The sequence below is a fragment of the Pelmatolapia mariae genome, linkage group LG10_11, assembly GCF_036321145.2.
Source record: "Pelmatolapia mariae isolate MD_Pm_ZW linkage group LG10_11, Pm_UMD_F_2, whole genome shotgun sequence".
Taxonomy (NCBI): Eukaryota; Metazoa; Chordata; class Actinopteri; order Cichliformes; family Cichlidae; genus Pelmatolapia; species Pelmatolapia mariae.
In genome coordinates this window covers 35,103,330-35,127,121 of record NC_086236.1, presented here as the reverse complement: position 1 = coordinate 35,127,121, position 23,792 = coordinate 35,103,330, and the positions used below count along the sequence as shown (strand labels likewise).

Genomic DNA, 23,792 nt, shown 5'->3' with positions numbered 1-23,792 from the left:
TTCTGCGGGGAACCCGTCACTGCCTGGGGTTTTGTTGGATTTCAGTCTACTGATTGCCTTATTCAGTTCTTCTACTGTGATTTCCTTAGTAAGTACTTCGTTTTGGTTTTTCCCGATGGTAGGTAGATCTAGAGAGTACAAAATTTTTTTATTGATTGTACATCTACATTTCTTTCTTGCAGATAGAGATTTTGGTAGTAATTGTTGAAAATGTTTTCTATTTCTTCTGGTTTAGTTTCCAATTTTTGAGTTATAGGGTTTCTAATTTTGTGTATTGCTGTATCCATCTGCTGTTTTCGCAATCTGCGAGCTAATAATTTGGCAGATTTAGGGCCTAGGTCGTAATAATGTAATTTCAAATATCTTCCCTTTCTTTCCGCTTCCTGATTCAATAAATTTTCTATTTCTATTTTAACCTCTAACATTTGTTTCTGTGTTATGGGGTTCTTTTTAGTCCTGAAGATTTGTTCCAGCTCTTTTAAATTTTTTGTCAGCTGATTATATTTTTCAATTCTTTTTTTTTTAACAAAAGAAGCTTTTGCTATCAAACCTCCCCGCAGAACAGCTTTCATTGAATCCCAAAGAATTAGAGGGTTCACTTCTCCGTTGTCATTCTCTTTAATGAATGTACCTATTTCTTGTTTAATATCATATGTAATAGATTCATTATTCAGAAGCCCTACATTAAGGCGCCAAACCGTGTTCCTTGGGAGTGAGTCCAACTGAATTGTCAAAAAAATCGCGTTATGATCTGAGACATCCGCTGCCCCGATTCTACAGTCTAACACTCTGTGACATTCTTCCTTTTGCATTAAAAAATAATCAATCCGGGTGTGCACTGAGTGTGGAATTGAGTAATGTGTGTAGTCCCTTTGTGAAGGGTGCAGTAATCTCCAGACATCCACCAGTCCCGTTTCCTCAAGTGTCAAGTTTAAGTGTCTGCTTATATGTGTTTTGCATCTAGTTTGACTAGTTGTGTCCAAATTATAATTCAATATTACATTAAAGTCCCCTGCACAAATACAAATTCCCTCTGCCTCCACTGAGATTAGGTCAAAAAGATCTTTAAAGAATGATTTGGGGCTATTTGGCGGTGCATATATACAGACAAGAGTCAAGACACTATTTAAGGTTTTGCCCTTCACAATGATGTACCGTCCTTCTTTATCTTTTATTTCTTTAGAGAGTTCGAATGACAAATTGTTCGACATAAGAATGGCCACCCCTCTTATACGGCTGTTGATATGGGATTCAATTTCAATTTAGTGATGATCATTTTCAAACCAATAAATTGAATTTCAAATTAGGCTAATTCATATTCAGTTTGTAAAAGCATTTATTCAAGTTACAATTCAGATTCAATCCGAGCAATTCAAATTCGAATTTAACTTATTCAAATTCAGTTTCTGATGGCACAGATTTCTGCCCATATGGACGTAGCCTAAAAGAGTTAGTAGTGTATTTTATTAGTACCTGTAATTTATTGCAGATTACTTGTATTTGCTTAATTGTTTACTAAATGTTTGAGGTGTGAAATAAACTGCAATGGAGCAAAATATGGGTGTGTGTGGTTGGAGGATGTGTTTGTGCGTGCATGCGCGTGCGGCCCCGGGGGGCGCGAACATTTTTCTTGTAAAACAAAGGGGGGCCTCGCAAAAAAAGTTTGGGAACCGCTGCATTAGCATATAGGTGTAATAGTTTCAGGTGTAAAACTCGCAGATAGTTTTACTATTATCATTTTACTTACTTATTTTTCTTTATTTTCTGACTATCACTTCCTACATTTTTACAGAAATATCTGTAATTGTAATAATTGCATTATCAAAACATTACTTTAGGTTTAAGATATTTGAGGTGAGTTGTTTCCTGTCACTGTGCATCTATAAACACCAACTCTTTCAGTGCAGTTTGCTACATATATCTGTAAGTCAAAGGTGCAGCTGCTGTATTTTGTCTACTTATCTAGTCCAGTGTCAGGCTTCACCAGAGTCATTCACACCTATTTAGCATCACCAATTAACCCAACTCCATGCACGTTTTTGGGCTTTTGGGAGGAATCTGAAGTACCTACAAAGGGAAAAAATCCCTGGTTGGATTTAAAAAATATAACCTTCTTGCTGTGAGGCAATAGCTCTAACCACTATATCACTGTGCTGTCACTGCTGAAGTTCTGTTTTTGCATATTGTGAAGCAACATTTAAAACAAAACAAAGTATGCTAACGTTGTGTTATTCAAAGGCTGCTTGAACATAAGAGGCACTCTAGTGCAGGCTACACTTGTTAGTTTGGCGTAGCTAATTGTACTGTTATTGGACTGATTCATAGCGGCTGTGGTGTTCATGGTGTCATGGTTCTGGGTACTTGAGTTTGTGGATATTCACGTTCCATTCATTAATAATATCTGATTCTTCGTTTGCTTGTTAGTTAATTTTCTTCTTTATGTATTTTCTTAGTGTATTTCTTGTCCCAATCTCATTTGTTAAGTTCAATTATGTCTCCATTTCCCTACTTAGTTATTAGTTCTCACTTCTTGTTTTACTTTAGAATCATTGATCTCTTGTATTTCACTTTTATTCTACTTGTTCTGCTACCCTACATTTCTAAGAATTTAATTAAAACACAAATTGTATTCTTTTCTGTTGTATAATTTTATTATAATATGACCAACTGTGTTTCAGTTAGCTAAAGATCTCGGGTCACTTGCTCACCGGAAGGTTGGTAGTTCAATCCCAGGCTCCTCCAGTCTACATGCCAAATATCCTTGGGCAAGATACTGACCCCATATTGCCCTCCGATGCATCCATCGGAGTGTGAATTCGAGTGAATGTCAGATAGAAGCACTAAAAACCTTAGATAAAGTGCTTGTGTGAATGGGTATGATCGGGTGAATGCACCAGTTGTAGAAAGCGCTTTGAGTACTCAGTGAGAGTAGAAAAGCGCTATATAAGAACCAGTCCATTTACCATTTAAAGTCCTTTAATTATTATTATTTTTTATTATTTTTTTGGAAATCGACAGTGCACCATATAATCTGGTGCGCCTTATGTATAACTTCTGGTTGTGCTTACTGACCTCAAACCGATCTTATGTGCTACACGGCGCTCAAAAATCTGTCAAAAAACATTTTAGTACGACTTTGGTAAGCTACGAAGCCGCACTGCTTGATGGATTGTTGGAGCATTACGGCTACCGTAGTCAGGAGCCTCGCGGAGTAATCTGGGTCCTAAACTCCGTCCGCTTCAGGTCCCAAAGTCAAACGAACACTGCGACATCACTGACAGTTAAAAACTGTCTAAATTCTTTCATCTATAATAAAATGATCAGTGTTGCTGCTTTACCAGGTGTAACAATTAAGTTTAACATCCAGGCATCCATGAAAACAGAATTTATTACATTTAACAGAGTTAGAAGTTAGCAGGAAGTTAGCTCACTAGTTTCCATCTAAGCATGATATAGCATGTTCTGACTGAGAGATTTCTGAAAAAATTCAAACGTACAGCTCTGCTATCACTTCCAACATAAATGAAGACAGAAAACTAAACAGCAGTGACGTTTGTAGGGTTACTGAAGTTGGGCTAGCTGGTACATAATGATGTGCTACATGATCGCTAGCGAGACAGCTATGTTAGTGTAGTGAAGTAGATTCTGGGTTAGGATGTTACATGATGTCCATAAACGCACAACTGCCATCCACAACTTCCAGCCGACAATTACCCGGCTATAAGAAACAGCTGCGCTTCACTACTGAGAGAAGGCATTTGGCAGTTGTGGCAATCCAAGGTGGCTGCGAGCATTAGGCAGTCGAACACTGCATATCTCTTAAGGAAAAGCTACTTAGAATTGCCCTTTAGAGAGTGGTAAGTGCAACCTTTGTGTTTATCATACTGTGGCATAGTAGGGTGGACTCTGACTACTGTTTCCCTCTCTTGTTGCAGGTGTGCATTATACTGCTGCTGTCTTGTCAGATGCCGTTTTGTTTGTTATGCACTACTTTTATAACGTACAGTGATTTGGGGTGTGTTGGTTTTATGTAGATCTTTTATTGATTGTTTAACGTTTTATCTTTTCTTTTATTGTTTTAGTGGTGGTGCGGCCGCTTGTTCAGAGGCTAGGCACGTGAGGTGGAATCCCCTCCCCGATGCATGCGCGTGTACACACCGGGCATAGGCTGATTGCACCGTTTAGAATTTAGTGTGAGTGAGGTTGCTGTGAAATCACATGGGTGAGTAATTTGGTGGCACCCTTGGGCACTCCTCCCGTTAGGTTGCCTCCTCAAGTGGCCGGCCTCCACCATTTTGTCTAGTTCTTTTAACATGTTGTGCTTATTGTTTAGGGTAGCATTGTGGTAGGGAGTATGTCGTTTTAATCATCGTTGGTAATAAAGTGTTTTAATTAATTATGTTACTGTCTCACCCCTGCTACCCTAGGTGCCTTTTAATCTTATAGTTATGTTTTAGTAGTTTCTCTTAAACTTTGGAATTATAAACTTTCTTTGTCTCACCTCTGCCTTTAAATAACGAGTCTGTGGGCTTTGGTAGCCAGTGCAATCCTCTCATTGGCTAGAGAAATCTTTCCTGGGGTTGTAGCGCCCTCCCCCAGGTGGCGTTGTCACTACTTTAGTAACCGTCTCCGGTTATCTCTCTTTCGCGACACCACATTAGCATAACATAAACACAGTGAAGCTGCAGGATGAACGCTAACTTTTTCCCACTCGATAAAAGTTAATGTGAAGGTTCCTGATGGTTAGGGACAAATGCAATCGCATGGCAGGATGCTGTAAACGGACCAAACTTCAGTCAGGAGAACAACTGAGATAATCCATGGTCCGAAAAATACGATACTATTACTTGAGTAAAGAAGCAGTTCTTCAGCTTTTGCAGGAAGATCTGTACTTATACTTAAGTTACCAGTGTGTGTACTTTATCCACCTATGGTTGTAACATTGTAACACAACAGCAACACATTTGAAATGTGCTTATTGATGATGTCAATTTATTTTTACTGTACTCCATTTGACCTTTTGTGTACATAAATAGGTCAAAACACAACAACAACAATTAGCGAGCGGAAAAATTAAATAATGATTGTGACATAAATAAAACAAAATAAAAAGTTATGGTAAGGCTTAATAAAGTTAACATAACAATAACAGTATTAAGTATATACGCTGCTGTTAACTTTTTAACAATAAAATTAAATATCCAAAAATATATTGACACAGTTACTCTTCTTTCTTTTTTTTTTTACCGTGCCTTATTTAACATTCTTCTGTAAACAAGTTAGAAAACTGGCTTCTTTAGTATTTGGTGCAGGGCAAGAAGTAGCTGTTCCTCAGCACACGGTACAGCCTCCCGCTCCACATGGCATACTCAAACATTTGTGGTCCACTGTAGAGGTAGGTGTACCCTATAGAACAGAGATGCTACATGTTAGTGCTGCATAACAGACCAAAGGGATTTTAAAAATAGTTGTAAATAGCTGTACATGTAAACTCAAAAGATAAAAACATAAATATCAAAAACAGAATTCATTGTCTCGTTTCAGTGGTCTTCAAGGCTGGAATGCTGCTCACCTCCTTGCTGCAGAGCTGCAGTCACTTTGGAGGTCATTCCCAAGAAGGTCTCATCCACCTGTTTGGGGAATCCCTCATCCATCTTCTTTGTGGCCTCATTATAACTGAGAAAAGAAAAATGTATTTAGATTAATTGAACATTTGTAATACAACTTGTAAGCTGTCGTATGGAAATCGGTTGCCTAACTTTTTCTCAGGTCTTAGTGGAACACACCTGTAGTATTCACTGCCTACAAAGAACAGAGTCTTCCCACTTTGTTCGTCATAGAGGGCCGCATCAACTTTCTTCACCTGTTTGGGCAGACCAAAGCTGGATATTGGTTTAGGATAGCCACTTACAAGATCATAGCCGCTGAAAGCCCACACCTTGTGACCTGTGAACAAATAAGAAATAGACTTTATAGTAAATCTATGTAAAGGCACAAAAATGCTGACTTCAAAGGAGTGCTGCATTAGGTGGACACTGGGAAAGCATACCTTTAAAAAGTAAGAGACGGTCTGATTGTTGGCTCTCATAAGCAGCATCAATATTATCAGGTGCATCGGGCCAGAAATTTGTGATGAGAGTTTGCTGAGGAGTGTTGCTCTGAGGGTGGTTGCGCCAGAAAAATCTGTGAAGACACACACAGAAAATGTACATTAATGTAAATGATCAATCAGCCAATCTCAGTAGCTCAGGTATTCAAGCATTTATTTTGTGATACCTGTCCTTGAAGAAGAGCATCTCTCCTCGCAGTGTGGCAACAGCATCCAAAACCATCGTTGAATCACAGGCATCAGGAGTAGTGGGGGCTGTAGGTGGAGGCTCAATGGTATCGTCATTTGGACCTGGAGGTGATTTAATAAATATCACATTGCACCTATGTTGTAAAATTATTTATGCACAAGTTCTTCTAAGATTTTGGTCAACTCAAATATTTTTAATTTAATAAAACCAAAAAAAGAATTTAGCACTCACCATAGAGGGACTGGATGCCATTAACATCATCCCGTGGAAGAGCATAGGTGTCAGGGTTACTGTATGAATACACTGGGTACATGAGAGCACCGGGGTCATTGGAGTGAGATAAGCCCAGAGAGTGACCAAATTCATGGGCAGCAACCATAAAGAGGACGTAGCCTGAAGTAGAAAACACAGAATGACAATTGGTTACAGCTTAGGATAACTCAGGTCGCACACTACAGAGTAATAATTTGGACACCACAGTTCGTAAAAGTAAACAAACTTACCTGTGTTTGAGCGGAACGTGAACGTTTCATCTTCATCAAAATGGGCATCCCCTCCAATGCCATCACCGGGAGCAAATGCGTGGGCGAGAGTGCCATCAGGGCCATCAAAGGGGTAATAATCACCATGTGCTGTTAGAAGATAGTAGTTTTAGAGTTGGCCAAACAAAACACAGACACTAAAAAAGCTTAGTGTTCCTGACTGATAGGTGGGATGGTCATGTCTTGTGCAATAATACAATAAAAACGTTCAGTGATTATATTACTTAATGTGTTTTTAGACTCACCCCGGCGACCAAAGGAGATCCTAATATCAGCAATGCCGCTGTAGATCCTTGTGAACCTCAGTGGAGTGACTTTGGCCCACACCTGCAGAGCTTTGTCTATGGAGTCATCCACCTCTGCCACAGACATGTCAGGTGTGTAGTTCTCTATCCTGCAGAGCAAAACAAGAAAATCCAAATCCAAGAAAATCATTAGTGTGGTCACATTTTCTCATGTTGTGTGTTATGTTGTGCCTTTAGATCACTCACCTGTATGTGAGGCTGTTTTTCTGCCATTTAGGGTTGTTATCAAAAGTGGAGAAACGAGCGACCTGTTCATCGGGAACCCCACAGCGGGGCTTCTTCATCATGGCCAAAGTGTCAGCATCCAGAGACCCGGTGATCTGGAGACCAAAGAATCTCTGCATCTCAGCCAGCTTCTTGTTCAGTGGGCTGATGCCCCTTCTGACAGCTGGACCCTCCTCCTCTGTCAGGTTGAAGAATTTCTTCAGGTAGTTCTGGAAGAGAGAAATATTCAGAGCTGTACACTCAAATATCTGTCAGCATGTTTAAGCTCAAGAAACAAGACAAATAACAACATGAGATGGACAATTAAAATAATCACAAAGTTTGTCCACTCCAACCTCTATGCCAAAATAAAACAGCCAAGTACACATACCTTTGCAAAACGTTCATCTTGTCCAGTAATCTGAGATACTGGCATGCAGTAAACTGCCACTGCCAGGCCAAGCAGAATGCTCAGAGTCAAAGTCTTCATGCTTCCTCGTTGTGTGCAACTTGTGTCTCAGTGCTGTGAGAAGCTGTTATATAGGCTGGAGTTTGGATGTGTTGAGTAACTACCTGCCGTCAGTGACTAAGGAAATGCTCCTTTTATGGTGAAGAGGGGAATTCTGGCTTTGATTGCTCATGACGGTGTTTCATGTGCGAAAAAACAAAACAATGGTGTTGCATCATTGTTGCAGTTTGCAGAGGAAATTGTTCATGAGAAAATGTTTAGAACAGCCCCAACATCTGTAATTATCAGATTTTAGTTCACTTGATTTTTATTCACATTTGACTTCCATATCCCACAGTGTGAAGAAAATCTAATTGATTTAATGATTTTATGAAGCTCACAGAAGCTCAGTGACCTCTCTTTATGAAAGTTCTAGAAATAAAATTAAAAATATTCCTATTTTCAAGATCTTGTCCAGAATTGACTTTATAGCTCATTTAAAGCAGATTTAATCACATATTTGAGGATTTTCTTTGTGTATTTGTTCCAGAATTATTACTATTATTATCACTTTATTGTAATTTAGTTTCCAGAGCTAGTTTCCGTCTTAGCCATAATTATTTAAAAATTAATTTTCTCAGTGGTAAATGGCCTGTATTTGTATAGCGCTTTACTTAGTCCCTAAGGACCCCAAAGTGCTTTACACTACATTCAGTCATTCACCCATTCACACACACATTCACAGATGGTATTTGGTATCTGTATTTAAGAAGCTCAGAACAGTTATCACAGTTAGATGTTCTTGTCTCATTAAACACTTTCACCTATGTTTTCTTGTAATGGATGTGTTAACATAAATTTAATATTCTGTCAAACACTGCATAGAGGAATTGAAAGGGGTTTTTTTTCACTATACATGCTTTGGTTTTTGCATGATCCAACATGATTCCAAATGAAAAGAAGTATTTTGCCAGGAATTGATCATGGAGGGTTTCAAGTGCTGCACATCACATACAGGAAAGGATTATTAATGTTGACATTGTCAGCATTTCTATTATAAAAACATTCAAGTCAGTTTATTCTACACATTCAATAGTGCCCAACCGCACAAAGTTTTGGAAACTGGAAACTTTTTTTCTGTGAGTCAACTGCAGGTGGCTATTTTCCACCTTACCTGTAATTATCCCCAACCACTTTGTGTCAGTGTTATAGGAAAATACATTTCTGTCAGTGTTACACAATACTGGACACAGAGATGAAGAGTTTTGACTTTATAAAGTAATGTTCAGCCTCAGGTAAATTAGGCAACAGCAGTAAAAAGAGACATTCACTCACACACACACACACACACACACACACAGTGAATATGTTTCAACAGAAAAGCAAAGTTTTTTTTTTATCAGGAAAATTACAATTTTTCTTTGCTAAGTAAGAAATAAATCACTCTGATGGAACGACACGAGCTTAAGATAAATGTTACGTTTGGCTGATTTGCTCTATATCACATGTTGATGTTTGTATAGAGATTTAAAATTAAAATTAGCAGCAAAATTAGATTAAAACATATTTCAAATGACAAAAACTGTACGAATTCCAATATTACATCACTGTATTACACACTGAGGTAAGACTAACCACACACTAACCACTTCTCTATTTTCTGTGAGATACATTGTGGTCACTACTGGATGTAAAACTTTGTGTATGCATGCACAGCACCGTCAAGCTCCAGGAAAAGCATTACATCACTCTGTCACTTCCTCTCTGTCACTGTTTCATTGCCTTCCTTCACTTCACATTCCAGCAGCTCATTAACACGACTGATGGAGCGCACACGTTTGAAGTTGGAGTCGTATTTGTAGTCCAAGTTTCCTTTGAAGAAGTGCACAGATCCTGTGGGGAAATCAATGTTCATTTAGAATTTGAAACTTAAAATGTATTGTGGCAAACTGTGTTTGCTGTATGGGGCAAGGACTGTCTGTGTACAGTGCATTCAAAAGTATTCATAATGAAAAGGTTTAAGTACCTTGGATAGTACTGCCTTGGTTATAAACCTTTATACCTTATATATTTTATTTTTTACTCTATGTCTATAAGCAAGTATTTTCCAATCACAGTTAGTGAAGATATTCTATTAATCTGAGAGTCAAACAGCAAAGGAGCAGAAAAATATCAAGTGTTAGTGTAAATGTACTGTAAATTTTGTTGGATTGAATTTCTTTTTATGAGAAATTGACATTTTAAAGGGCTGTAAAAGAAAAGTGATGTAAGTACCATCATAGAAGACAGCAGCATCTATAGGCATTGGGATCTCTGGCCACTGCTCCTCAGTAGACATTGGTGATCCCTCCATCAACCTTTGTTCCTCGTTGTACCTACATTATCACATATAATAATAAAATATAACAGTGATTTTAGAAAAGCAGAGATTAATGTCAGTATTTTCTTGTTTATGGATGACAACATTTCCATGGGAAGTGTGATAAACTACGTGACTAATTTACTTAAAGCACCCTTTAGATGACAAATAGTCAAGTTGGTGAAAGCAATTGATTCTGCAACCACTTGTACTAGAGATGTGTAATTTTGTATTACATCAAAGCGTAAGGAGGAAGCCTGTCTGGTCTAGACTGGTTCTCACTCAATGATGTTCTGTTTCTATGTGTGAAATAATAACAGTACTCAGGCATAGCCATACAAAATTCTTTCAAGTAAATTTTAAAACTGTGGAACAAAACAATGGTGCTGATGTCAGTGCACCGCTATGTAGATGAAATGTGTTTGAATTAATCTATACCTGTTGGTGTTTTTTCATTTCCATCACAACTTTCTTAATCTGAAGGTTTAAAATAGATAAATGGGTCACAATCCTGTTTAGAGAGCTCTCTGTTTGACCCATTTACTAATACAGCCACATTTACCCACTTATCACCAACCTTGTTGTATGCTATACCGTTTAACTGTGCTTCAAACCTAAGTAGGCCACTTTACATAAACCTTGTGTAAAAAATATTTGGACACAATCTTTACAAGGTAAAAGCAAATATATTCTCCCGAATCCATATGAAGGTAGAAGGAGTCTTTCCCACTTTATGTTGTTATTGTTTTACTTATTTTTTTTAAGTTTTCAACAGAAGAGGACAGTCTGGATCTCATATATCTCACATATCATCTACTATCAGGAACACCCATCTATGTAAGATGCCAACAGTGGAAATTGTTTCCTGTCATCTCATTGCATAAAGGTGATTCCAGTACATAAACATGTCTCACACCTCTCCATCTACATCAGTCAGTAAAGATTAAATGAAATGGTTAAAGATCAGACAAGTCTTGCTACAGTCCCGATCAAAAGTTTAAGACTACTTGTAAAATGGCAAAAAATCATACTTTGCATATTTCAGTTTAAGCGTTGTTTTCAATAAATTACACGCTCAAAAAATGTTTTGTCTCACTCCCATTTCTTCTTGCTGCATGCTGAAGCTCCACTTGGAACATTATTAAGATCCAACCATGCAAAATATGATTTTTTGCCATTTTACAAGTGGTCTTAAACATTTGTTCGTGGCTGTATATTGTTTTTAACTTTTTTATGTATGGTGATCTTTCACATTGTGAAAGATGGCTTAGATTTAATGTATATAGTAGAACAATAACACTGAATAAAGGTTAACGTATATGAAATGTTATTTAGGATACAAAATGTGTCATAACACATATCAAAATATGATGGTTATCATATCTCAGTTAGTTATGATACAATTAATAGTATAACACATAGAAACATAGATAAACATAAATAACACCATTACTAATGATTTCTAAAGCCTTTGAATTTCAATTCGCCTTCATAAGTTTCACTTGCTATGAGTAAGACATATATTAGTAATTATCCTAAGATCCATGCATAGTAATATTGAGAACCCAGATTGTGCAGATGGTTTCACATCATCCTGCCATTAATAGACACCAAAGGGAGGACAAGACTTTTTTTTGGTCCTTGGATATTTCAAATATAAGTAATAAAGCAGCTTTTTAAACACAGATTTCTATCTACTTATATTAGTCCAGTGTGGACGTGACACAGATATAGATATTCTTTTGCTTTTTTCCAACTGAAACCCTGCCTTTTAGATTCTTCAGACATGTTTACAATCTTAAACGTGAAGTCTAATAAAGACAGCTTTTTTTCTGTTCCCAAGAACGTAGCATACTTTCACAGATAGCTGTTTTACTACAGATGAGGTTTTTTCAGAGGATCTGGTAACTGATGTTTGCTGCATTGTGAAAACCTACAAATGGTTTTAAAATTCAACCAATTTTTCTTATTTGTATTTACTTCCTTGGCTAGAGTGAGTGACATCAGTATATTTGTACCGCTCTTTTTTATTTGTTCTGTTTGAGGCTGCCACCAGTAGGTGGTCAGCATAAAGACTGAAAACGGGACTAAAGAGCTTTATGATCTTACATACCTCCAACACTCGTCACCAGTGAAGAACACAGTATAGCCCTCATCTCTGAAGTGAAGAGCAGCATCTACAGATTTTATTCTGGAAGGGAAGCCCAAGGTTGAGATGCTTCTAGGGAATCCTTCCTCAAGCTTTAACTGCCTCAGCATCCAGTACTGGTTACCTGAAACAAAAACACTATAATAACACATGTACACATGTATTTTAAATCTACTGCCAGACACTAAACCGATGGTTTTGTAGATGTTTTTTTTACCCCTTTTTGTGTCTTTACCTTTAAAAAAAACAACAACATTTTCCCACGTATTCTCATAAACGGCGTCCAAGTTGGCCGGTACAGTGTCTGGCCAAAGACTGCTAATCAAGGAGACACGCGTTTCATCAAATTCAGGATGTTTGCGCCACATAAACCTGAAAAGCAGGAAGGCTATCTCAAATGAATATTCAGTTTTTCAGTTCAGTTTTCCTGTAATCCTTGGACCAAAGAGACACACAGAGAGAATTATGTCCAGGACTGCACAGATTTACATACCTGTCTTTGAAAAACAAAACTTCCTGTTGTAGTTCTGTTACTGCATCAAAGGACAAATACGGATCACATTTGGTAGGTGTTTTTGGAGGAGGCCTTTTTGAGGTTAGTGAAGTAAAATCGGGATTGACTCCTGTACACAGCAAAGAGGAATAGAAAAGGACACTTGATTACCCCTGAAAATAAAAAAAAATTGTAAATATCTATCTTTTTTTAAAGGAACAAAGAAAAAGGAAACAAGGATAAGAAGAAAATTACTTGAAATGTTGTTTTGTTTTACTGTTTCTGTCATATGTTTTACATCATGACATCATTTTGCCATAATGATTTGACTGACTCAGGACTTTGTGGACTGGTGCCAGCTGAACTACCTCCAGATCAACGCCAGTAAAACCAAGGAGCTGGTGGTAGACTTCCGCAGGCACAAACATCCTCCACTGCAACCACTGAACATCCAGGGTATGGACATTGAGGCTGTGGACAGCTACAGGTACCTTGGTGTTCATCTGAACAGCAAACTGGACCGGACTCATAACTCAGACGCCCTCTACAGGAAAGGGCAGAGCAGGCTGTACCTGCTGCGGAGACTCAGGTCGTTTGGAGTGGAGGGCCCACTCCTGAAGACCTTCTATGACTCTGTGGTGGCCTCAGCCATCTTTTATGGTGTGGTCTGCTGGGGCGGCAGCATCTCTGCTGGGGACAGGAAGAGACTGAACAGGCTGATCCGAAGGGCCAGCTCTGTTCTAGGATGCCCTCTGGACCCAGTGGAGGTGCTGAGTGACAGGAGAATGGTGGCTAAGCTGTCATCCCTGTTGGACAACATCTCCCACCCCATGCATGAGACTGTGACAGCACTGAGCAGCTCCTTCAGTGGCAGGCTGCAGCACCCACGGTGTGGGACGGAGAGATTTCGCAGGTCTTTCCTCCCCACTGCTGTCAGACTCCACAACAAAGACTTTAACTGATCAAACACACACATCCAAAAATGTGCAATAACACTAATGTGCAATAATCTTTTCTGGCATCGTTGTATTTTTTATTCAGTTGTATATAGCATTTGTATTCTATTTTTATCTTACTGTATATTTTATTCTATTTTATTCTACTGTATATAGTATTTTATTTTATTCTATTCTGTACAGTTGTGTACTGTATTTATTCTTATTTTATTTTATTCTAACTTTTGCTTCATAACTTTTGCACTGTCCACTTCCTGCTGTGACAAAACAAATTTCCACGTGTGGGACTAATAAAGGTCATCTTATCTTATCTTATTTCAATCCGTCGTTCTTTAACCAAATTGTATTTAATCTTATAAGAAAAGAAAAGAAAACAATTGTTGTAATTGTCTAATAATAATAATACAGTCTATTAACAACAATAATAATAATGAGGATTAAAAAATAAAACTATTGAAAAGAAGCAGAATAATCTAAAATATAACATATGAACGGATATTAAATAACTGATGGTGGCCAGTTTAAAATGGTTTTGAGCAAATCAATATCACTGCAAGTTTTTGTTACACATAACAAAATTAAGCTTATGTGTGATTTCACTAAGGAAGATCTGTAATCACTGATCTGGCTGCTTTACTGGGTGATGGGCTTCTTTTCTGTTGTTTACATGTCTACAGCTTTCCCACACTGTCAATCTCAATATTCATGTTCTTAATCTAATCCAATCATCTTCTTGCCTGCCTCCTTCGAGCCAATCAACCTCTGCTTTTAGACCCTCTTTCTTACAACGCACCTCCTCCCCACCTCCATCACAGACACATTAGCCAGACCTCCATTCAAGCCTTATCTTCACCTTCACCACCTAGACTCCGGGCGGTCCTGTCCTAACATGTAGTCTAATCGCCAAATATATTCATTTCTCTATTTCAATAAATTATTTTTGATTCTTCTAAATGACCTCTTGTTATTGAATTATTGCTGGATTGGATGTTTAATGCAAAACCAGACAAAATTCTTGTGGCTGTTCTTTTGTCATTATTATTACTTTATGTACAAACTTTCCATTTTCAAACTTCAAAGTTATTCTGAGGTTAGCGGGCTTTGCTTAATATCTTGTAATGAAACTGCGGGTAATGGTAAGCAACATTTCTGAGCTCAAGCACCGAAAGTATCCAGCAGCAACTCACCATACAGTTTTTGGATGTTTTTGACATCATCAAAGGAGAGCTGGGGCTCATAGTTGGGGTCAAAGTTATATGCTGGGTACATGATAGCTCCAGGATCAGATGAGTGGGACAAGCCAAGCGCATGGCCAAATTCATGGACTGCCACAGCAAACAGGTTGATACCTGGAGCAGGAGCGCACATCATGTTAGTACTCGTGTGATGCAGGAAGGCTGTAACACAAAAGTCCCACCCATGTTTCACTAAATCACTCCAGGTTAGGTCAAATTAATGTTCTCATTCAGTCCACCAAATATGTGCACTGTATTTTAGTCATACAGCATCTTGACAATAAGCAAACAATTATGACACACAAAACACACCTGCTGCTGCTTTCCTACAAAAAGTTCATAAGAATGCAGGTACCACGTTAATTCTGTCTAGCTTAATGTTCAGAAAAAAATTTGTGACACATGTTTTTAAATTGTTGTTTTTTGGGTTTTTTTGCCCTGGTAATACCGGTAGAATTAAAACTCCAGTCTTCATCAGAATCAAAGTGGACATCTCCACCAATGTGAAGCCCAGGCATAAAGGCGTGAGCCAGGACTCCTCCTCTGCCATCAAAAGGTGAACTATCATTATGATCTGCAACAACACAGGGTGCTATTATTTTATTATTTAGTAAATCCTTTATGCCTCGCTTTACCATCTGCTTCATTATTATATATGAATGAGGAGAACGGTGTCTTTAAAGCTTACCTCCACTATAGAAAAAGATGTCAATGTCAGCCACGGTCATGATCCGGTTGCGAAATTTCAGAGGTGTGACGTTGGACCAAAGCTTCCATGCTCTTCTAAAGACTTTCTGAGCCTTCAGTGCTGGGATGGGGAATTTTTTGCCAGCGATCCTAATGATAAAAATTCACCATTAAATGGATTCACCTTTACTGATGTGACATATGGAATTTGAATGCATGGTACTCAAGCACTTAGCCCTACTTCAATCTGCTGTCTCCTGCCATAACATAGCTGAAACCTGGTAGATCATTTATTAACCTGCTCTATTTTTTAACCAGTACTGAGTACAAACCAGTACTGAGATTTATAACCAAAACAGCATCAGACTCATATTTGAGGCTAACATTCTGATCAGCCTCAGCTGTACTTTGTTAACAGCTAAGCTAGTTAACGCTGTGAACGCTAATCTTGTCAAGTGGCATTTACCATACTGACCACAGAAATCAATTGTATTGTTTCTAACCTGTAGCTGATGCTCTTCTTCTTCCAGCGAACTGTTTCTCCAACTTGCTCCACATCTGACAGTCCACAGCGTGGCTTCTTCATCACTGCTAGAGTCTCTTCGGTGAGCTCTCCACTTGGAAGCAAACCAAAATACCGTTGCATCTCCTGCACCTTTGTCTTCTTATCACAGGATCCGGTTGTCGAATCATCATCTTTACTTATGTCGGTGGTCCTCTTCTGCCTTTCTGCCTTGGGCTGGTAGCCATAGAAATGCCGCAGATATTCCTGAAGAAAATAACTGGTATTGCTGAAGTAAATCAGTTGAAATAAACATCTTTAAACAAGTGTTTTGCCCCTTCATCATTACCTTCTTTGCATTTTTGACACACTTAAATAACAATTCACTTAAAGTTATAACACACCTGCCCATCACGCCTTAGCTGCTGCTAACCAGTGTTAGCAAAACTTTCTATGAAGTGGATCTGACACTGCGGCGCTCTGAAACTTTGCAAATATACTCTCATATGATGTGAGAATGTGGCGTCATTTGGTGAAGCAGACCCTTCTCAATTGATAAACCATACACTAGGTATGATCCTTCATATGTTGAAGTTCTCCTCCACCTTTGGGGTATTACTGTATGTGGAGTATGTATGTGGCTAGTCTCTAACCAGATATATAGGATGTGATTAGGAAGAATGACGATGTCAATCATTGCCACTGTATTCAAGATGGTGGGGCAACATGGTGGCTTCCACAAACTGGTGGCCACTCCTGGAGGAGTTAATTCAGAATGTATTGCTGGTAGTTACACACTAGTCAATGAATATTTATGAGTACAATAACCTGTATTGTATTTTTAACAACTGAGTTTATCATTAAAAAACTACATTTTGTATTCACTTATTTTTTGTCTAACATTAAGATTCATTTGATGATCTGAAACATGTAAATATGACAAATACACAAAAAATAAGGAATGATGGCTGGGAAAATGCTTTTTTTTCATAGCACTGTATAAAGTACAAATGTTCACACATCACACGCCATTGTTGCTGTGGAGGAACACAAATGCTCAACCAGGCCTGAAATAACTTTACAGTAAGAATTCCAGAAATGTTCTCAGACCTTTAATGATAGTACAGTGCAGAAACACTTTAGCACTCATGTAACTGCAGGTGTCAACATCAGACACAATCAGACTTAAGACTGCACAACCTCAACTCCTGCTTTATAAGTACCTGTGTTTCATACTCTCCCTCAGTAGAATCATTGTTATTAATATTATTAAAACTCCATAGAAGGACACCAGGAGCACCCATCAAATTTATCTTTAAAATTGGTAGTAAGTAAATGGTTCATAAAAGATTTGATAAAGATGTCTTTTAAAGTTTGTTTGAAATAAAGCGTAAAACTTTCAAATGTACTTCATAAAATAGTAAGAAATCTGTTATTGAAATCAGCTTCAGCATGAACATGGCACTGAAACACAATTTCTTGTGTCTGGCAAGTGTTCTAACAGTGTTATTTATTCACTGCTGCTGTCTCCTGACTGCTGTGTTATCGAGTCAATGTTTTCTTCAGAAGTGGTTCACAGGCATTCACAGGGCACCCTCATAAAGAATCATTATCAGTGCACCACATTTTTCCTCAGGTGAGGCATCAAAGGTGAAGAACACAAACCAAAAATGAATTAGTTATCCAATCAAGTCACTATATCAAAGAGATTTCTAACAACTTATTATTTAAAAGAGAGAGAGAAGAGTTGGTTGGTTTAAGTCATTAAAATAATTAACTGTGTGTGCAATAATCTAAAACTATAATCTAATTATATATTATGAAGCAGACTCTATGCAGTTTTAAAAAAAAACCTTACATTCAAGTCCAGGCAGGACCATTTATCAATATTAAACTCTTATTTTACAGTGTCTGTAATTCCAACCTAAAATGACAGTTTCTTAACGAAAAAAAAAATAGTATAGCACAGTTGTACAGTATAGTATTACTAGCTATTTGTTTTATAGTTTACTTGAAAAAAGTGTTGATAGTGTAATCTGCACAAATTGTTAGTCAGGTATAACTGCATGTCCTGCCCATACACACTGAAATTAGGTTATTGACTTTCTTCACAAAATGTCAGTTTGATAATGTCTTACTCCTTGAAATACACAGTGACCAGGCCCCACATACAGCAAATTCCTACAAGCAGGAACTTTTGGATCAGAGACATAATCAAAGATGAAAGTCAGTATTGCACTTGAAGTAGACAATAAAGTGGGGTTCCAGATTAAACCCCTCTATGAATAAAACAACAATACCGCAGTGCAAAGACCTACAAATCTGGCAGCATGCCTTCTTTTTGTTTTCTTTTTTTTTTTTACAGGGATTGTATCCTTCCAAAAATGCACAATACCTCTGCAAACTCTTGGTCAGCTGCAGATGGTCCAGGAAGAGGTTTCTTGGGCAGATCTGCTATCCGGAGAGGCAAAGCCATCATTAGAGTTTGGCTGGACATCACAAGAGTCAGGAAATAAAACCAGAGCATCTTGTTTAACTGTCAAGTATCCCAGCAAGTCAGTATGTGTTTGAGATGCACACCTGCTGATATACAGTGCTGTATGCAAAGCTGTGTATGGGTCACATGTTAATTATGTGCTCTTGTCCCAACAAGAACAGGAAGGTGTTTCAGTACACAGCACGGTATTCCAGAAAGTTTCTTCAAAGAAACACCAGAGCCCTTATTTATAAAGCTTCTCAGGAAAGTGTAGGAAAACAGTCCTAACTGGCCCAAAATTCTTATGTATTCATTCTGATTTTTTATCAACATTCCTGCCATAGTAGCTACTCCTATCGCGTCAAGCAAAATTAAAATCACAACAAGGATGCTACAAAGATTAAATTCAAAATTCTTTAGAATGACTCCATTAAGCATAATCTTGCTATGGTATCTGCATAACACTGTCCACGCTACAAAGAAGAACTCCTTTCAGTTCCTGAGTTGGATAAAGTTCCAGTTAAAGCTGTTCAAATTTGATACTGTATATTCTGTGTATTTATTATCTCACTCTTATTGCCTGTTTATGCCCTGTCCTTATCTTCAACGTCATGCTGCTCTGTTGTATGTTAATTGCCCCTTGGGGATAAATAAAGTCTTTCTGATTCTGATTCTGATATCACCACACTGAATACGTTTTACCTGACTTGCCAGAGAACCAAAGCATCATGATTGGACAGTGCAAATTATTATCCAGTTTTTCTTGTCCATACACATATTATAATATCATTTGTGTGTTTTCTATTTGTTTAATTAATCCATTATCCATGAATTTGCATATTTGAAGCGCTATGGAACATCCATTTAATCATCGCAGTTAACCGAGAGTCAACAACTACGACAACTAGCCCAGAGGCATGCATTAATTATAGTACTTACCTTTACTGAAATGTCTGCCAGTTGAAAAACAGCTATGCTGTTATCCTGCATTGCTTTTATTTTTGTGCGCATGTCTCCTTTAAATAAAGAAAATGATAATGACGTCACAAATAAAGACAATAAATCAGCTGAAGTGGAAAAAAAATGATGTGAATGTAAGGACATGTATAGATTATGTGTCATATTAAAATTTTTGTCTAATGTTGTTGGAACATCAAGCTGACATTTTAAAAGGATTAACAATTCCAAAATAAAGTTAAATTTAAATGCACATGTCACTGTCAGCGGGCGCCGACTGTGCGAGAGCATGAAACAGAGGATCCAGGTGTGGACGCAGAAGGAGGCAGAGCAGACTTAAACAAAAGCGAACTGTTTTATTTAGGCCGGTAAACATGAAAAAAGGTGAACACAGGAGCGACAGCTAACCTGTAACCATTACTGGGAAACATAAAGAAGATAACTGTGACTAAACATCATAACTGTGATAACAATGACTCGACATGGTAACACAGACGTTCTGACAAAGACAGAATGGAACACAGACTAAATACACACAAGGGGCGAGCAGGGGAAGTGGAAACACAAGAGGAAACAGCTGACACAAATGAACATAATGGCACCACAGGGGAAGTGTAAAACTAAGCACATTCAGGAAGGGAACACTAGACTTTCAAAATACAACAAGAAACAGAAAGACGTAGGCATGGGAGCACAAACTAGACAACATTAAACACACAGGCACGAAATACACGACAGACTACCCAGAGAAGACCAGAACAGACTTACAGAAGAGGACATAGATGGACCTAAACTAGAATAGACTCATCTAAAACCTAACTAATAATGTAACACCAGAACTACGCATATATTTATAAGAAAACACAATTTACAAAAAGCACTCAAAATGCTGTTTCACAGACCCAGCCCCTGACAGCACAAATGTTTGAACAGTGACTCAGTGTTTGGTTGCGTCTTGATTTTGATTGCTGTTATCTGCTGATGTTATTGTGTTGCCACAAGATAACGCTGGCTATGTGGATACGTTTAGAGTAATTGCTTTCTTGAGAAATTAGTCTAGTGTAGTCTGAAATGGGCGCCAAGTGTAATTTGACCTGGAGAGCTTTGCACAAGAATTCCAATGTGCATGGACTGTTGGTCCTATGCGCCAATGGCAAATAAAAATCTTGAATCTTGAACTGGCAGAGATTCACAGGAGAGAAGTGATGAAAAATGTTTTGCTTCAGGTAAGCATTCAAAGGGGAAGACAGAGCAGAAATAAATTAGTCGTCTAATTCAGTTATTATACTTATTTGTTCATTTCTCAAATTTGTACTTAATTGAGTTGGGTAGTTTTCGTCAACAAAAATACGTAACTGTGCCCCTGTAATATTAGAAAACTTCCTGGCAGCTCCATTTGCTCACATTAAAGTGTTATTTCACAGTGTCTGTGACTGCAATCCAATAGTTCCTTATTGTAACTTTATCTTACAATGCTTTCAGCGATTTGCTTTTCATTTGACTTTATTTCATTGTTCAAAGTGGAGTCTCCAGTAAGAGTTTATTATAACTGCATGTCTTAACCCTAAATTCAGGTTTCTCGTCTTTCTTGAACAATAACAGTGTGCGAGTTTGGCATGAGTCGGTCACTGCTTGCATCACACACGACTCATTTTAAAAACTGCCACTGCTGACAGCAGCACGTTGCTTGCTAAATATTGTTCTTGGCCCCATAAACACTGGAAACCACAACTGACATACGCAACACAGTATAAACACAAAGCAACAATCATCAAAGTACTTCAAAGAGTCCATACGATACTAACAACAAAATCAATAATTGTAGGGCTATGATTATTACTTTTGATTATTTAAATACATTTTGCAAGCAAATAATGTGCAGTGATATAGTGCTGTTATTACAATGAAAGACTGCAGCAGCACTTACAATAAATTACTGACAATGTTGTTATTTTACAGTGTATCTAGTGTAATGTGTCACAGTATGATACTGTCAGCTGATTGTTTCCATTGTAGTGTTCTTGCTTTGTTTTTTTTAAACTGTAACAACATATCAGCTTTGTCATAACTGCTTCACTATGTGCATCCCATAATTATACTACTGCCGCTGCATTCATTTTAAAAGCTACACTGAATGTGAACACAGGCCGGATGTGATTCATCACTATAGTAATCTCGGCTATGTTTGCACAATACCAGCTAAACCCTAACACAAGGACACTGGAAACCACAACACACATCCATGGGAGTCAGAATGTAAAAACTAAATAAATAACAATAATAGTACTATCAGTGTTTCTTCTTTTCTTATTATTTTTTTATTTAAGCTCAGCTGGAAAAGTTTAAATATTATTCATGAACAGACATAGAACAACTGCACATGTATTCAGCTAATAAAAAGTGTGTCAGGTTCCTGGATGACGTCAAAGCCAGCAGACTTGCTGGAGGTGCTCTCAGCTCTTTTTAGCTGTTGGGCATTTACAGCAACTCAGGCATTCCCAACATGAGTCATCTTGGCTTGACAATGCCTCACCCAGAAGTAATCTGTGGGACGCCCACCTGAACCAGCACCACAGCCTCCATGCCAGCCAGCTTTTGAGGAGCAATTACTGAGTCAGAGGAAATGGGAAACTTGGGAAAAGTTGTAAATCACGCTCATTAGGACTCGATTACACATCATGATACTGGCTCAGATATCTTCTTGCTGTCCCCACAGGCTTAAACCTCATTTGATCGTTCCAACAAAAACAAATTGTACGTGTTGTTCTTTGGAAATATCTGATGATTGATCCTGATTTAAAGTTAGCCCTTTGTCTAATTGATAGTATATAACATGTGTTACGAATGCATGATGCACATTACTGTTATGTTATGGATGCGCATAACTTTGATAAAGATGAACATATGGAAATAATTTATAGTTCTTTCTTTCTGACAGTATAATAGAGACTATTTAGAACTATCTGTATTTATTTAACGTCAGCTATTAATATCAAAGAGTCTTTGAAATTTGAAAGAAACATAGAAATTATACATCCCAGCCAACAGGATAAGAGCGGGAATTTTTACAGACTGCTCACTTCAGTTGAGTGGTGTTTTCTCCTCTCTGTCACCACACTAGTGGTGCCAGATGTATCCATAAAACTTAGTGGAATTCCCCTATGGGTCTTTGTACAGCTTATGATGAGGATAATATGACAGTTTATCTTCAGTAACATCCCACATACCACAGCCCTACTGAAAATGAGCAGACTCTAGAAGGATACCTCAATACCACAGTGTTTGTGGATGATACCCAAACACTTATTCAGTGAAGCTGAAGTTGTAATTATGAAGCTGAGGTTATAGTTATGTTGTAATATAGAATATAACAGTCCATTCAGAAGTGTCAAGCAAAGCTGACCATCAAGTACAATGCAGTCAAATAAATGTGGGCACACTGACCTACTTGCGTGCTGTTAAATATCAGGATTTAACTCATCTTCCTTGCAAAATTAATTTAAAGAAATTTAAAAAGAATTAGACGTACCAAATTTAACAGTAAGAGGTCTTAGACAGTTAAAATATTGGGCAAAAGACAACATCAAAGAAGACACTGTTCTGGCTCAGTATTTGGACAAGGACATTTTTGGAGTTTCCTCATTAGAGTGTTTATAAATCAAAGAAAAAGTGAGACTTTGTGCCAGGCCTTAACTACATCCTCACTCAGTTTGTGCTTATATCTGGATGGGTTGTAAAAGTGTCCCGATATCAGAGATCAAGGGTAATGTGCAGAGCTTTATTAAAGTTAAAGAGTCATATCCTGAAGCTATGTGAAAGACTTGTTGAATCTAGGTTAAGAAGAGAGGTGACAATCAGCAAGCAGCAGCATGGCCTCATGCCAAGAAAGAGCACTACAGATGTGATGTTTGCCTTATGAGCATTGATGGACTATAGAGAGTGAGGACTAGTTGCACTATGTCTTTTTGGATCTACACAAAGCATATGATAGGGTGCCAAAAGAGGGACTGTGGTAGTGCGTGAGCAAGACAGGAGTGCCAGAGAAGTATGTGAGACTGGTGCCGGACATGTATGAGGACGGTGCTGAGGTGTGCGGTCGGAGTGACAGATGGGTTTTCAGGTTGGGCTGATAACATCAGAGATCTGCCCTGAGTCCCTTCTTGTTTGCAGTGTTGATGGA

General features: G+C 38.0%; 2 protein-coding genes across 2 annotated transcripts; both read right to left on the bottom strand.

The window, feature by feature from the left end:
* Positions 1 to 5,296: 5,296 nt before the first annotated feature.
* Positions 5,297 to 7,840, bottom strand: LOC134637008 (collagenase 3-like). The gene is made up of 10 exons (XM_063487329.1): positions 7,742 to 7,840; positions 7,333 to 7,580; positions 7,087 to 7,235; positions 6,803 to 6,931; positions 6,531 to 6,692; positions 6,277 to 6,400; positions 6,050 to 6,183; positions 5,787 to 5,946; positions 5,573 to 5,676; positions 5,297 to 5,406 (listed from the first exon to the last, which is right to left on the bottom strand). The coding sequence occupies exons 1-10, from the start codon at positions 7,838 to 7,840 to the stop codon at positions 5,297 to 5,299; spliced, it is 1,419 nt and encodes a 472-aa protein (XP_063343399.1).
* A 1,711-nt stretch (positions 7,841 to 9,551) lies between these two features.
* On the bottom strand, positions 9,552 to 18,655 carry LOC134635382 (matrix metalloproteinase-18). Its single transcript, XM_063484768.1, has 11 exons — positions 18,575 to 18,655; positions 16,181 to 16,446; positions 15,679 to 15,827; positions 15,439 to 15,564; positions 14,939 to 15,104; positions 13,558 to 13,569; positions 12,800 to 12,892; positions 12,542 to 12,678; positions 12,271 to 12,430; positions 10,073 to 10,173; positions 9,552 to 9,691 (listed from the first exon to the last, which is right to left on the bottom strand). Exons 1-11 carry the CDS (start codon positions 18,653 to 18,655, stop codon positions 9,552 to 9,554), a joined length of 1,431 nt encoding a protein of 476 aa, XP_063340838.1.
* Positions 18,656 to 23,792: the final 5,137 nt, after the last annotated feature.